The 13,091-nt window shown below is 36.4% G+C and overlaps 1 protein-coding gene across 6 annotated transcripts in view; it reads right to left on the minus strand.

The window, feature by feature from the left end:
* The window catches only part of Spopl (speckle type BTB/POZ protein like), a 72,942-nt gene that overhangs the window by 14,549 nt on the left and 45,302 nt on the right, over positions 1–13,091 (minus strand). For all 6 annotated transcript variants that reach the window (XR_003712094.1, XM_028772890.1, XM_028772893.1 and 3 more), the window contains one exon: positions 13,017–13,072. Coding sequence is in view for 5 of the 6 variants with exons in the window: in XM_028772890.1 (XP_028628723.1) it covers positions 13,017–13,072 (56 nt within the window). In the remaining variant the exon portion in view is untranslated. The remainder of the gene's footprint in view (positions 1–13,016; positions 13,073–13,091) is intronic.

Raw genomic sequence — 13,091 nt, forward strand, 5'->3', positions numbered from 1 at the left:
GGATATCAGTGGGAGGAGTGGCCCTTGATCCTGTGGGGGGTTCATTGGCCCTGTGTAGGAGAATGGCAGGGGGGAAGACAGGAGTGGGTGGGTGGGTGGGGCACCCTCACAGAGGCAGGGGGAGGGGTATGGGATAAGAGGTTTCTGGAGGGCAGACTTGAAAAGGGGATAACATCTGAAATGTAAATAAAGAAAATATCCAAGGGAAAAAAAAACTCTGAAAACTAAAAAAAAAAATACAGAAAACATATAAATTTAGAGGTGTACTACCTCTGAATAATAAACAAGTCATTGAAGCAATCAAAAATATAAAAATTCCTGTAATGAATAAAAATAAAAATGTAATATATCAAAACTTAAGAAATACAATAAAAGAAGTTCTAAGATGGAAGTTCATAGCTCATAGCTCTCAATGCTTACAGGGGTCACGGGTGGAAGAAATATGCAACCTGAAGTCCTAGCCTGGTGCCCACATGCTAATTTTCTATCCTAGGGAATCCCTCTGAAAACAAAGCTGAAGAAATTTAGAAAACTGAACTAATTCTGTGTAACAAATCTGACCAAATGGAATAAAATTTAAGAACTCCAAATGAATCTCTCATAATTATAAAACCCATGGAGATGAAATAACACAATCCTGAATCATAAAGAGCAAAGAAATAAAAAAAGATCTTTTAAAAATACATGGGATTAAATGAAAATATAAAAAATACAACAAAACCTCTGAGACCCATTGTAAACAGTTTGAAGAGGAAATCTTAACCTCTAAGTCCCTACATTAAAAATTCAGAAAAAGTAGAAATAATTAACTATTTCAGTAAAGTGGCACAATAAAAAAAAAATCAACTTAAAAACTTAGAAGCCTTTCTATATACCAACAATAAACACGCTGAGAAAGATGATGAACATGTGCCCATTTATACAGCCTCAGAGAAAAGAAAGTCTCCAGGAATGACCCATTCAAGCAGGTGAAAAGCTCCTACAATGAAAACATGAAATCCTTAGAGAAACTGACTGAAAAAGACATTGGATGATAAAGACCTCCCATGCTCATGGGTTGTTAGAATTCATATTGTGAAAATGGTAATCCCTATTAAAATGTCCACATTTGTTACAGAAATGTTTTTTAAAACTATAAAATACATATAAAGCCATAAAAGACATTCTAACAAGAGAATACTATTGAAGGGATTATAATTTTAGATTTCAATATACTACAGTACCATAGTAATAAAAACAACGTAATACTAGCAGAAAAACAGATAACCAATGTGACAAAACAGGAAGCCCAAATGTACGCTCATGTAACTATAACCATCTGATATTTAGTAAAGATGGCAAAAGCATACACTGGAGTAATGATTACATCTTTAAGAAATGGTTCTGGGAAAATTGGAGGTTCACATAAAGAATGAACTTTAGACCTATGTTACTGCCCTTTACAAAAATAAAGCTCCAAATGATGCAAAGACCTCAGTGTGAAATGTTAAAATCTGAGAATCCTAGAAGAAAACAGGGGTACATGATATAGGAATAGGAAATGACTTTCTGAATAGGATTCAAATTTGCTCAAGAATTAAGACCAACAAGGAGAAATGGGAATTCACAAAAAGCTTCTACACAGCAAAAGAAACAAAAGAGTGAACATCCAGATCTAAAAAGACATACACTGCATGCTATCACTGGTCTGTAATTCCTAGCTACAGATCTCCAGGAGTTCATTAGTGGGATTACCCTTATAAAGCTGAGACGTAAAAGGAGAGCATGGACTCTATAGGATAAACTAGCAGGATACAAAAACCCATGCACTAGGCGCAGGAAACCAACCTTCCAGTTGCTGGTCAATCCTCAAAGCAATGCAGGTTATTGCTATTGTCCTTGGATGCCTCTAAGAATCTAAAGGCAGGTCCTATTGCTGAAGTCACAATGCTGTTTTGACAGGGACTTAGAAGAATCAAGCTGCGTGAAACTGTGGATCCTCCTTCCTGAAGACAAGCCTTCTCAGAAATAAAAGGTGCTATATAAGATGAAAAGCGGAAAAAACAAAAAACAAAAAAAAGCAAACAACACAACAACCAACCAACCAACCAAACAAACAAACAACAAACCTACCTAGCTATAATATCTACAAACCACAGCAATGACCAGCAGGACAAAGTATCTACAAGTAAAATGGTGGTATATTCTGGGAATTGCTAACAGCCACCTAGTTAGACTTAGGGCCTATTCAAAAAGAAGGAATTCATGCCTCATACTAAAAACTAGCCAAGTGCTCATGTCTGGTAAGGCCATGTAACCTAGAAGAGACCCTACTGTTATCACTTTCCGAAACAATATTTTATACTCACACATAAGTATACTCTCACCCCTTATGTAAGGAGCTTCTTTTTGCAGTAAGACCACTACAGAAAGCCACAAATGATAACAATGCAGAGAACTTACTGTGCTGTGCCCAGCTCCAATTGATGACACCAATCCTTACACCTCCAAAAACAATACAGAAGTAGGGGTCAGAACAACTATAAGACCCCAAAGACCAGGTAGTCTTCTGGAAGACTGAATCTTCTTTATATGACAGGGAAGTTCAACCAACGAAATTTCAAAGATAAGGTTGACTCAAGAAGAGAAATCTTAAAACACACACACACACACACACACACACAAACAAAACAAACAAAAAAACCCAAAAAAAAAACAAAAACAAAAAGAACTTAATAATGCACCTTAAAGCTTTGGAAGAAAATTAAAGAATATAACTAATGCCTCTAAGAAGTCTGGGATATAATCAAAAAACCAAACTCAGAATATACAGAATATAAGGGGCTATTTACTGAAACTGGAAATTACACCTATGGAAAGAAATTTACTCCCGAATATCAGATGCCTTTAGAACCCCAAACAGACATAATAAGAAAGAACTTCTCCATGACAATTTAGTGAAAAAGTAAAACACACAAAGTAAGGGAGCTGTAAAGACAGTTCAAAATTTAAAAGCACTGGCTGCTCTTCCAGAACACCTGGGTTCAATTTCAAATACTCACAACAGTGCCTCACAGCGATCTGGAACTTCAGTTCCAGGAGATCCAACAGCCAAACCTGACCTCCACAGGTACCAAGCATGTATGTGGTATACAAACTTACATTCAGACAAAATAAACAAATTCAGAAATTAAATGATAATCTTAAAAGTTGTAACAAAAAACCACCACCACCACACTCAAACGTAAGAAGATCATAAGAACAAGAAGTATTACATCAGTAACCTTAAAATTCAGAGGCATGAAAATACATTTCACACTTTGAATACCAATGAAGAGTGCTACATCTAGCAAGGCTATCTTTTAAAACTGGAAAATAGGGGTAATTCAAGAAAAACACAGATTAATGTAAATCACTACAGGTAAACCAGTAGTAAAGAAAATCCTTAAAGGAATTCTGTACATGGAGGAAGAAGACAAAAAGCCTTGTCCACAAGAAGACTTGCACTCCATGAAGGAATGAGATGAACAACAAAGAAATGGGCAAGAATCAACCATGACCAATACACACACACACATACATACACACACACACACACACACACACACACACAGAGAGAGAGAGAGAGAGAGAGAGAGAGAGAGAGAGAGAGAGAGAGAGGAAGGATATAAACAAACTTGTTGAATCCTATTACACAGTATACAAATTATACGGCTTTGTGATTGATTAACTTCTAGCAACCAATAATGTATACAGGTCACATTAAGGGGGAAAAAGAACTTTCCATTGGAATCCTTTAACCAAGAGGAAGTCTAAACTTGAATTATCTCTACTTCATGTCCTTTCTATCTTCTGTCCTATCTGTTGTAGGAGTCTCAGTCTGTGCCTCCTGAAGGCTGTCTTGTGAATGTTTGTCCCAGTGCCTGCCTGCCTGCCTGCCCAACCCCCCTGTGTGTGTGTACATGTGTGCACATGTGTGTGCATGTGCTTGTCTGTCCATTGTATGAACTGTATCTCTGTATTTGAGCAGTGTCTGTCTGTTGTTCTGTGTGAATATGTCTTACTCTCCTTCCATGACCTCTTCCGAGAGTATCCCTGCCTACTTGAAAGGAGGAGTGTGGCACTTAGAGCTAAGTACTTTGCAGTCCCTTATTCTCTGCATGTTGAGCAGCTGAATACTTTATATTAACTGCCAGTTACTATAAGCAGTTTCACTGACAACTGCTGAAAGATGCATTCATCTATGGATATAGCAGTGAGTCATAAGGAATTGTTTTTAATATTATGTCAATACAAGTCAATCATAATCAGTTCTTACCTGAGGTCTATGATCTAACTAGTGAGAGAGATTAAAAATAGGAAATGAGAAAAGAATCCCTATGTATATGGCATGATTCCTTACTTCAGAAACCCTATAGATTCTAATAAAGAAAACACTAAGATTTAGTAAATATGTTCACTAGAGTGGGATACAAAATCAGCATACAGAAGTCAGAAGGACTGAAGAGACAGATGAGCCAGTAAAGGCTAGGCTAACAACCAAAGATCAAGAGACTTCATATATACCAACAATGAACTCAATGAGAAACTAGGAAAAACATCTCATTCAAAATATCTCCCAAAAATAGAGTGCCTATGAATAAACCTAAACAAGATATGAAAGACACATACAACTTAGCTTTAGGATACAGAAATCTTAAAAAAAATATAAAATGGGAAGTCATTCTATGCTCCTAGACTGATTGTCAATATTGTGAAAATGGAAGGATTACCAAAAGTATTTTACATGTTCAATGTAATTACCATCAAAATTCCAATGTCATTCTCCATAAAATAAAAAATATATTTTTTATCGTTAAGAAAATATCAAATGTCAAAAATGACCACATATAAGCAAATAATATTTATCAGAAAGGACAATGCTGGGGGTATAACAACATTTGAGCTCAAATTATAGTACAGAGAGTGACAAAAAACAGAATGGCACATGCAAAAGCATACATGTAAATTAATGGAGTAGTAATGGAATCAGATAAAAGAGGCTCTGAAATAAATCCACACTGACAAAGGGCATATAATTTTTGAAAGTTATTAAGAACACAGAATGCTGAAAACGATAGCATATTCAACAAATGATGCTGGCAAGATTACTATAGAGCCACATTTCTCATACTGTATTAACATAAATTCAAACAGACCAAGGAAACATGAACTCTAAATTTTTCTGAATAGCAGTGTTAATCTACTCACAAACACACAGTTCATGAAATGGGAAAAATAAATCTTCAAGCTATACCTCAGATACAGCATATCTAGAATATCAATAGAACTGTAAAAGTTAAACTACAAAATTTTCAATCAATAAATAGTCTAACAAGACTAAGAGACAGACTTCAAGAGAAAAAACACAGAAAGAGTTTATAGCATGTCAGTCAGAACTGTTATCAAGAAAACAAATGATATTGGCCAAGGACAAGGAAGTAGGCTTCAGGCAGGAATCTGACATTAGGCTAGAACAAACTAATTTCAGGCAGGAATCTAAAGTTTAGGCTAGAACAAGGAAATAGGCTTCAGAGATGAAAATGACTTTGGGCTAGGACAGGGAAGTTGGCTCAGATATTTTGGTCATTCTGATAAGCCCTTAGACACAGTGATCGTAGGAGTGGCCACAGAATTTTGTTTATTGCCTTGCTGTTCTTTGACAATTTGTGTTTGTTGTCTATTGTCATGCTTGTTCCTTGACTATTTGCATCTATTGTATTGCTAGTCCCTCAACCTAGAACTAACCTGAATACATGCATGTAATTCAAATGGTATAAAAGCAAAATGGAGAAGGGTGGATGGGATAGGGGGTTTTAGAGAGGGGAAATGGAGAAAGGGAATGGCATCTGAAATGTAAATAAATATAATATCCAATAAATAAATAAATAAATAAATAAATAAAACTATATACACTTAAAAAACAGAAGACAAATTACAATAAATGTTGGTGAGACTAAAGAAACACAGCTGGTGGGAATATAAACTAGTACAATAATTTCAAGAATTAAGAGAATGTTCTCAGAAAACTGAAAATATAACTATCATGACTTAGCTAAAACACTGGTATGTATATATCCCCGCTCAAACTACACTCCCTTTCTGGTCTGTGCATTCCTTAGGAAAAGATCATCAGCCTCTCTGCCGCTCTGAAGACCCCATAGTCTGAAGGTCTGCCAGGAGATCTGCTGCAGCAAGGGCAACAGATGACCAGAGGGCATGCCCCTCTGAAGACTCCACAGTCTGAAGGCCTCTTAGGAGGTCTACTATAGCCAGGGCCTCAGGCCTCCCAGGAGACTCCAGCAACCTAGGGACACAAAAGATAGGCTCCAGACAGAGATACTCAGACCAGCTAATGCCAGAGATAACCAGACAATACACAACATAAGCCAATATACTCTGGCATTATCACAACCCAGTTCTCCCACCACAGCAAGCCATAGATACATCAACACACCTGAAAATCAAGCTGACCTAAAATCCTATCTCATGAAGATAAAGAGTCCTTTAAGAAGGATATAAATAACTCATTGAAAGAAATAAAGGAAAACACAGGTAAACAGGTAGAAGCCCTTAAAGAAGAAAAAAATTCCTTAAAGAAATACAGGAAAACACAATCAAACAGGTGAAGGAATTGAACAAAGCAGTCCAAGACCTAAAAGTGGAAGTAGAAACAATAAAGAAAACACAAATGGAGGCAAAACTGAAAATGGAAAACCTAGGAAAGAGGTCAGGAAATAAATATGACAGCATCAATAACAGAATACAAGAGATAGAAGAGAGAATCTCAGGTGAAGAAGATATTGACACAACAGTCAAAGAAAATTCAAAACAAAAAACTCCTAAGCCAAAACATCCAGGAAATCCAGGACAAAAAGAAAAGACCAAATCTAAGAATAACAGGAAGAGAAGAAAGTAAATATTCCCAGCTCAAAGGACCCAAAAATACTTTCAACAAGATCATAGAAGCAAACTTCCCCAACCTAAAGAAAGAGTACCTAAATGTACACTAGCCCTAAAGAACACAAAATAGATTGGACCAGAAAAGAAAATCCTCTCCTCACATAATAATCAAAACAGTAAATGCACAGAACAAAGAAAGAATATTAAAAGCTGTAAGGGGAAAAGGCCAAGTAAAATATAAAGGCAGACCTATCAGAATTACACCAGAATTCTGAACAGTGACCTTAAAGCCAGAAGAGCCTAGACAGAGGACATGCAGACCCTTACAGAACACAAATTCCAGCCCAGACTACTATACCCAACAAAATCTTAATAATCATAGATGGAAAAACCAAAATACACCAGGACAAAACCAAATTTAAACAGTACCTATCAATTCAGCCCTACAAAGGGATTCTAGAAGGAAAACTCCAACACAAGGAGGGTACCAACACACACACACACAAAAAAAAAGGATAGTAATCATATCATAACAAAACTAAAGGAAGAGAATCACATACACATAAGGCCACGTGCTACAACAAACTTAACAGGAACTAAAAATCATCTGTCTTTATATCTGTCAATATCAAGGGACTCAATTCCCCAGTAAGAAGACATAAGCTAACAGATTGGATGGATACCCCAAAAGATCCAGTATTTTGCAGAATATTAAAAAAACACACATCAGTAACAAAGACAGACACTATCTCAGAGTAAAAGGCTCGAAAAAAGTCTTCCAAGCAAATGGTCCCAAGAAGCAAGCTGGAGTTGCCATCCTAATATTCAATAAAACAGACTTTCAAGCAAAAGTTATCAGGTGAAATGGGGAAGGACACTTCATGTTCATCAAAGGAAAAATCTACCAAGAGAAAGTTTCAGTTCTGAACATCTATGCCCTAAAGGCAAGAGCACCCACATTCATAACAGAAATTGTTCTAAAGCTCAAAACAAACATTAAACCCTACTAAATAATAGTGGGAGACTTCAAGACCCCACTCTCACCAATGGACAGGTCATTGAAACAGAAACTAAACAGAGACACAGAACGCAGAGAGTTCATAACAGATACTGTGAACCAAATGGATTTAACAGATATCTACAGAACATTTTACCCTAAAACAAAAGAATATACTTTCTTCTCAGCATCTCATGGAACCTTCTCCAAAACTGACCATATAATCAGTCACAATACAAGCCTAAACACAGACAAGAAGATTGAAATAATCCCATGCATGCTATGAGATCACCATCAACTAAGGCTAGACTTCAATAACAACAAATCAACAGAAAACCCACATACCCATGGAAACTGAATAACTCTCTACTCAATGAAAACTTGTTCAAGAAAGAAGTAAAGAAAGAAATTAAAGACTTCCTAGAATTCAATGAAAATGATGACACAGCATACCTAAACTTATAGGACACTATGAAAGTTGTGCTAAAAAGAAAACGCATACACTAAGAGCCCTCCTAAAGTAACTGGAGATATCCTACACTGGCAACTTAAAAGGACACCTGAAAGCCCTAGAACAAAATGAAGCAAACACACCCAAGACAGCAGGAAATAGACAAACTAAGGACCTAAATCGACCAAATAGAAACAAATAGAATGATACAAAGAACCAACAAAACCAAAAGCTTTGAGAAAATCAACAAGATAGATAAACCCCTAGCCAGTTTAGCACTAAAGAGCAGAGACAGTATCTAAATTAACAAAATCAGAAATGAAAAGGAAGATATAACAACAGAAATGAAGAAATTTAAAAAAAAAATCATCAGATCCTACTACAAAGCCTGTATCTGCAAAACTGGAAAATCTAGATGAAATGGATGATTTTCTAGACAAATAGCACATACAAAAGTTAAATCAAGATCAGGTGAACTATCTAAACAGGACCATATCTGCTAAAAAAAAAAATAGAAGTTATTAAAAACTTCTCAAACAAACAAACAAACAAACAAAAAACAAGGGCCAGATGACTTTAGTGCAGATTTCTATCAGACCTTCAAAGAACTAATACCAACACTCCTCAAACTATTCCCTAAAATAGAAACAGAAGGAACACTACCTACTTCATTCTATGAAGCCAATTACACTGATAAACAAACCACACAAAGACCCAACAAAAAAAGAGAACTTCAGACCAATTTCCTTTATGAATATCGATGCAAAAATACTCAATACAATTCTTGCAAACAGAATCCAAGATCATATCTAAATCATCATTTACCAAGATCAAGTAGGCTTCATCTCAGGGATGCAGGGATAGTTCAATATACGGAAACATATCAATAGAATCCACCTATACAAACAAACAAAATATATAAAGAACTCAAGAAGCTAACCTCCAGAAAACCAAACAACACATTCAAAGTATGGGGTATAGAACTAAACAGAGAATTCACAACAGAGGAATCTCGAATGGTTGAGAAGCACTTAGTTCAATCTTTAGTCTTCAGAGAAATACAAATCAAAATGACCCTGCAATTCTACCTTACACCAATCAGAATGGCTAAGATGAAAAACTAAAGTGACAGCACATGCTGGTGAGGATGTGGAGAAAGAGGAACACTCCTCTATTGTTGGTGGGATTGCAAATTGGTACAACCACTCTGGAAATCAATCTGGAGGTTTCTCAGAAAACTAGAAATAGATCTACCTGAAGACCAGACTATACCACTCTTGGGCATATACTCAAAAGATGACCCACAATGCCACAGGGGCACATGTTTCACTTTGTTCATAGCAGCCTTATTATTTGTGATAGCCAGAAAATAGGAACAACTCAGATGTTCCACAATGGAAGAATGGATATAGTTGATGCAGTTCATTGACACAATGGAATATTATTTAGCTACTAAAAATGAGGACATCATGAGTTTTGCAGGCAAATGGATAGAACTAGAAAATAGTATCAACCTGATTGAGGTACCTGAGACCCAAAAGGACATGAATGTATGTACTCACTAATAAGTGGATATTAGTCAAAAAAGTATAGAATACCCAGGATACAATCCACAGAATTCAAGAAGGTTAACAAGTGGAGGGGCCCAAGTGAGGATGTCTCAATCCCATTTGGGAGGGAGAAGAATGCAACCACAGGGTGCAGACAGAGGGAGGGACCTGGATGGGAGAGGAGACAGGGAAAGGAAAAGGGGAACAAAATCAGGTATTGCGGGGGTTTGGGGGGACAGGAGTGAAGCCCTGAGGGCCAGTAGAATGACTAAAAAGAAGCAACCTGGTTAGATGGGAGGTGGAGTCCCCTCTAGAATGTACCAGAGAGACATGGGAGGTGAGAGACTCTCAGGACTCGACAGGAGGAACCTTAGATGAAATGCCTAACAATGGAGAGAGGGAACTTGTAGAGCCCACCTCTAGTAGAAAGACAGGGCATCAAGTGGCAGGTTGGGGTTTTCATTCCATAGTCATATTTACTGACCCAGAAGTGTTCCTGTCTAAAAGAACTACAGGGACAAAAGTGGAGAAGAGCCTGAGAGAAAGGAGGTGCAGTGACAGGCCCAAATTTGGATCCAACTCAAGGGGAGGCTCCAAGGCATGCCAGTGTTACTGATGTCATGGTGTGCTTACAGACAGGAGCCTAGCATGGCTGCCCTCTAAGAGACCCTACAAACAGCTGACTAAGATAGATGCAGACATTTAGCAAAGCAACCCATAGGAAGACCAGCAGTCTCAACTCACCTGGATCCCGAGATCTCTCAGACACTGAACCACCAACCAGGCAGCATGTGCTAGCTAAGTTACAACAGCCTGGAGGTAATGGCACAGCCTTTAGTATTAGTGCTCCAGAGACAGAAGCATGTGAATATCTATGAGTTCAAGGCCATTCTGGTCTGCAGAGTAAGTTTTAGGACAATCAGGGCACAGCATTTGGTTCAAGTTATCTAATATGTGCTCTGTTCTCAGAATTCCTTTTCTCAATCAAATAAAGATCAGACAACAACAACAAAAAAGAAAAAAAAGAAAAAAGAAAAAAAGAAAAGAAAAAAAAAGAAAACATTCATCCTATCAAGAGAAATCTACAGATTCAAAGTAATCCCAATAAAATGTTAGGCCTATTCTTAACATAAATAGGAAAAAAACAAAACAACAACAAAAAAAAAAAAACAAGAAAAAACAAGAAAAACAAGAAAAAAAAAACAGCAGAAAAATCAAACAAATCCTCCCTCAAACTCTCTTAAAACTCACCTGGAAGTGGATAATACTCTGCATAGCCCAAATAATCTTGAATAAAAGGAATTCTTCTGAAGGTATCACAATACCTGATTTCAAGTTATTCTAAAAAGTCCTAGTAATAATAACATGCTGCTGGCGCAGAAACAGACACAGAATCAATGCAAGATTAAAAAGAAATGGTGTGAATGTAAGTTCATGCTCTACAGACAAAGATGCCAAAAACATATTAGACAAGGCATCTTTAAATTGTGTTGGGAAAACTGGGTATCTACATGCAAAAGACTGGAACTAGACCCTACTTTCTAACCTTGCTTGAGAAAGAAAAAGAGGGAGAGACAAAAAGAGCTTGGAGAAGTGCACATGAGAACACACAAGGATCAAGGATCTCAACATAAAACATGAAATTCTGAAATGCCTGGATGAAAAAGCAGAAAAGATACTAAATACACAGATGCAAGAAAGGACATTGTAAAGATGATTCTGGTTACTCAGGAAATACTGTCAACAATCAACAAATAGGACCTTTCATATAATTAAAAGCTTGCACAAAGGAAACTATTTAACAAAGAGATAATCTACAGAATGAGAAAAAAATTTTATCTGCAATGAATCTGATAGAAGATTAATATTTACAATATACAAGGAACTAAAAATCAAGAAACAACCCAATTAAATGGACCATACTTTAAAGCATAATTCTTAAAAGAAATACAAATCAACATCCTTAGCCACTGAGAAGACACTAATTAAAACTCCTCTGAGATACCATCTTATCCCAGTCAAAATAGCTTTTATCAAGAAAACAAAAAATATGCTGAGGATATAAATAAAGCCCTTTATTCACTTTTGGTGGGAATACTGACTGGTACAACTTTGTGTGGATGTTTACAAATAATCTGTCACATGACCAAGCTATGTCACTCCTGAGAATATATCTAAAGGAATAAATACCTGGCTACCGAGAAACTTATATATCTGTGTTCATTGTTATTCTATTCACAATAGCCAAGAAATATAAGCAACTTGGATATCCATCAAAACTGACAAGCAAAAAATGCACTTTGGAATTTTACTCAGGTGCAATAATTAATTAATCAATCAATCAATCATGAAATTTTCAGGTAAACAGATTGATCTAGAAAATACCATATATTAAATGAAGTAATCAGGCCTTGAACAGAAAAACTCCCCCACGGTCTTTCTCAGGATTCTACCTTTGAATTCTTAGACTATGCAAAGGTTTATAACGGGTCCATTAGTGGAAGTAGAACAGTACAAGCCTAAATGGAGGGGAGAGAAGTAGAAAACATATTCTATGACAGTAGAGAGAAGAAATACTAAGGATGGAAATGGTTTCTTACATGGGGAATGAGTCAGGGAATGCAGGAGAAAATATAAGAGGAAGGAATAATCAAAAGCAATGGGGAAAAAACTCCAAAGCTTACTATTTGATATTTTTTAAGTCAATTTATTAAAAAATATAATTCAAAAAAAAACTTGAACATAAGTCCATACACAGGTGGGTAATTTATGCCTAGAAGCCAGAAGTTACTCAATAATATCCCCAGCGTGATTTCTTCCCTTCCCCCTCTCTCACTAGAGACGAATCACAAGGCTTTCTGTATACTAGGAAGTGCTCTAACAATCAGACCATGAAAACAGTTGTTCCTTACAATGTTCAGTGAGCATCCACATTGAGAGCATCTGCTGTTTTATTAGAGGACACATTTTCCCCAGTTTCTAAATTCTTTCTATTATAATTTGAGAACAAGAACATGCACAGATATTTTTAATATGTGCATTCTATACACATACTATATACAAATTAAATAATATGAAGCCTTTTAACAACATTTACCTTTGTGCATTCGTCCATTTCATGTTCAAACATTGCATTAAAAACTGGGGATCGAGCTATAACAAGAATAAGCAT

This window comes from Grammomys surdaster, unplaced genomic scaffold, assembly GCF_004785775.1.
Source record: "Grammomys surdaster isolate TR1022 unplaced genomic scaffold, NIH_TR_1.0 219, whole genome shotgun sequence".
Classification (NCBI taxonomy): domain Eukaryota; kingdom Metazoa; phylum Chordata; class Mammalia; order Rodentia; family Muridae; genus Grammomys; species Grammomys surdaster.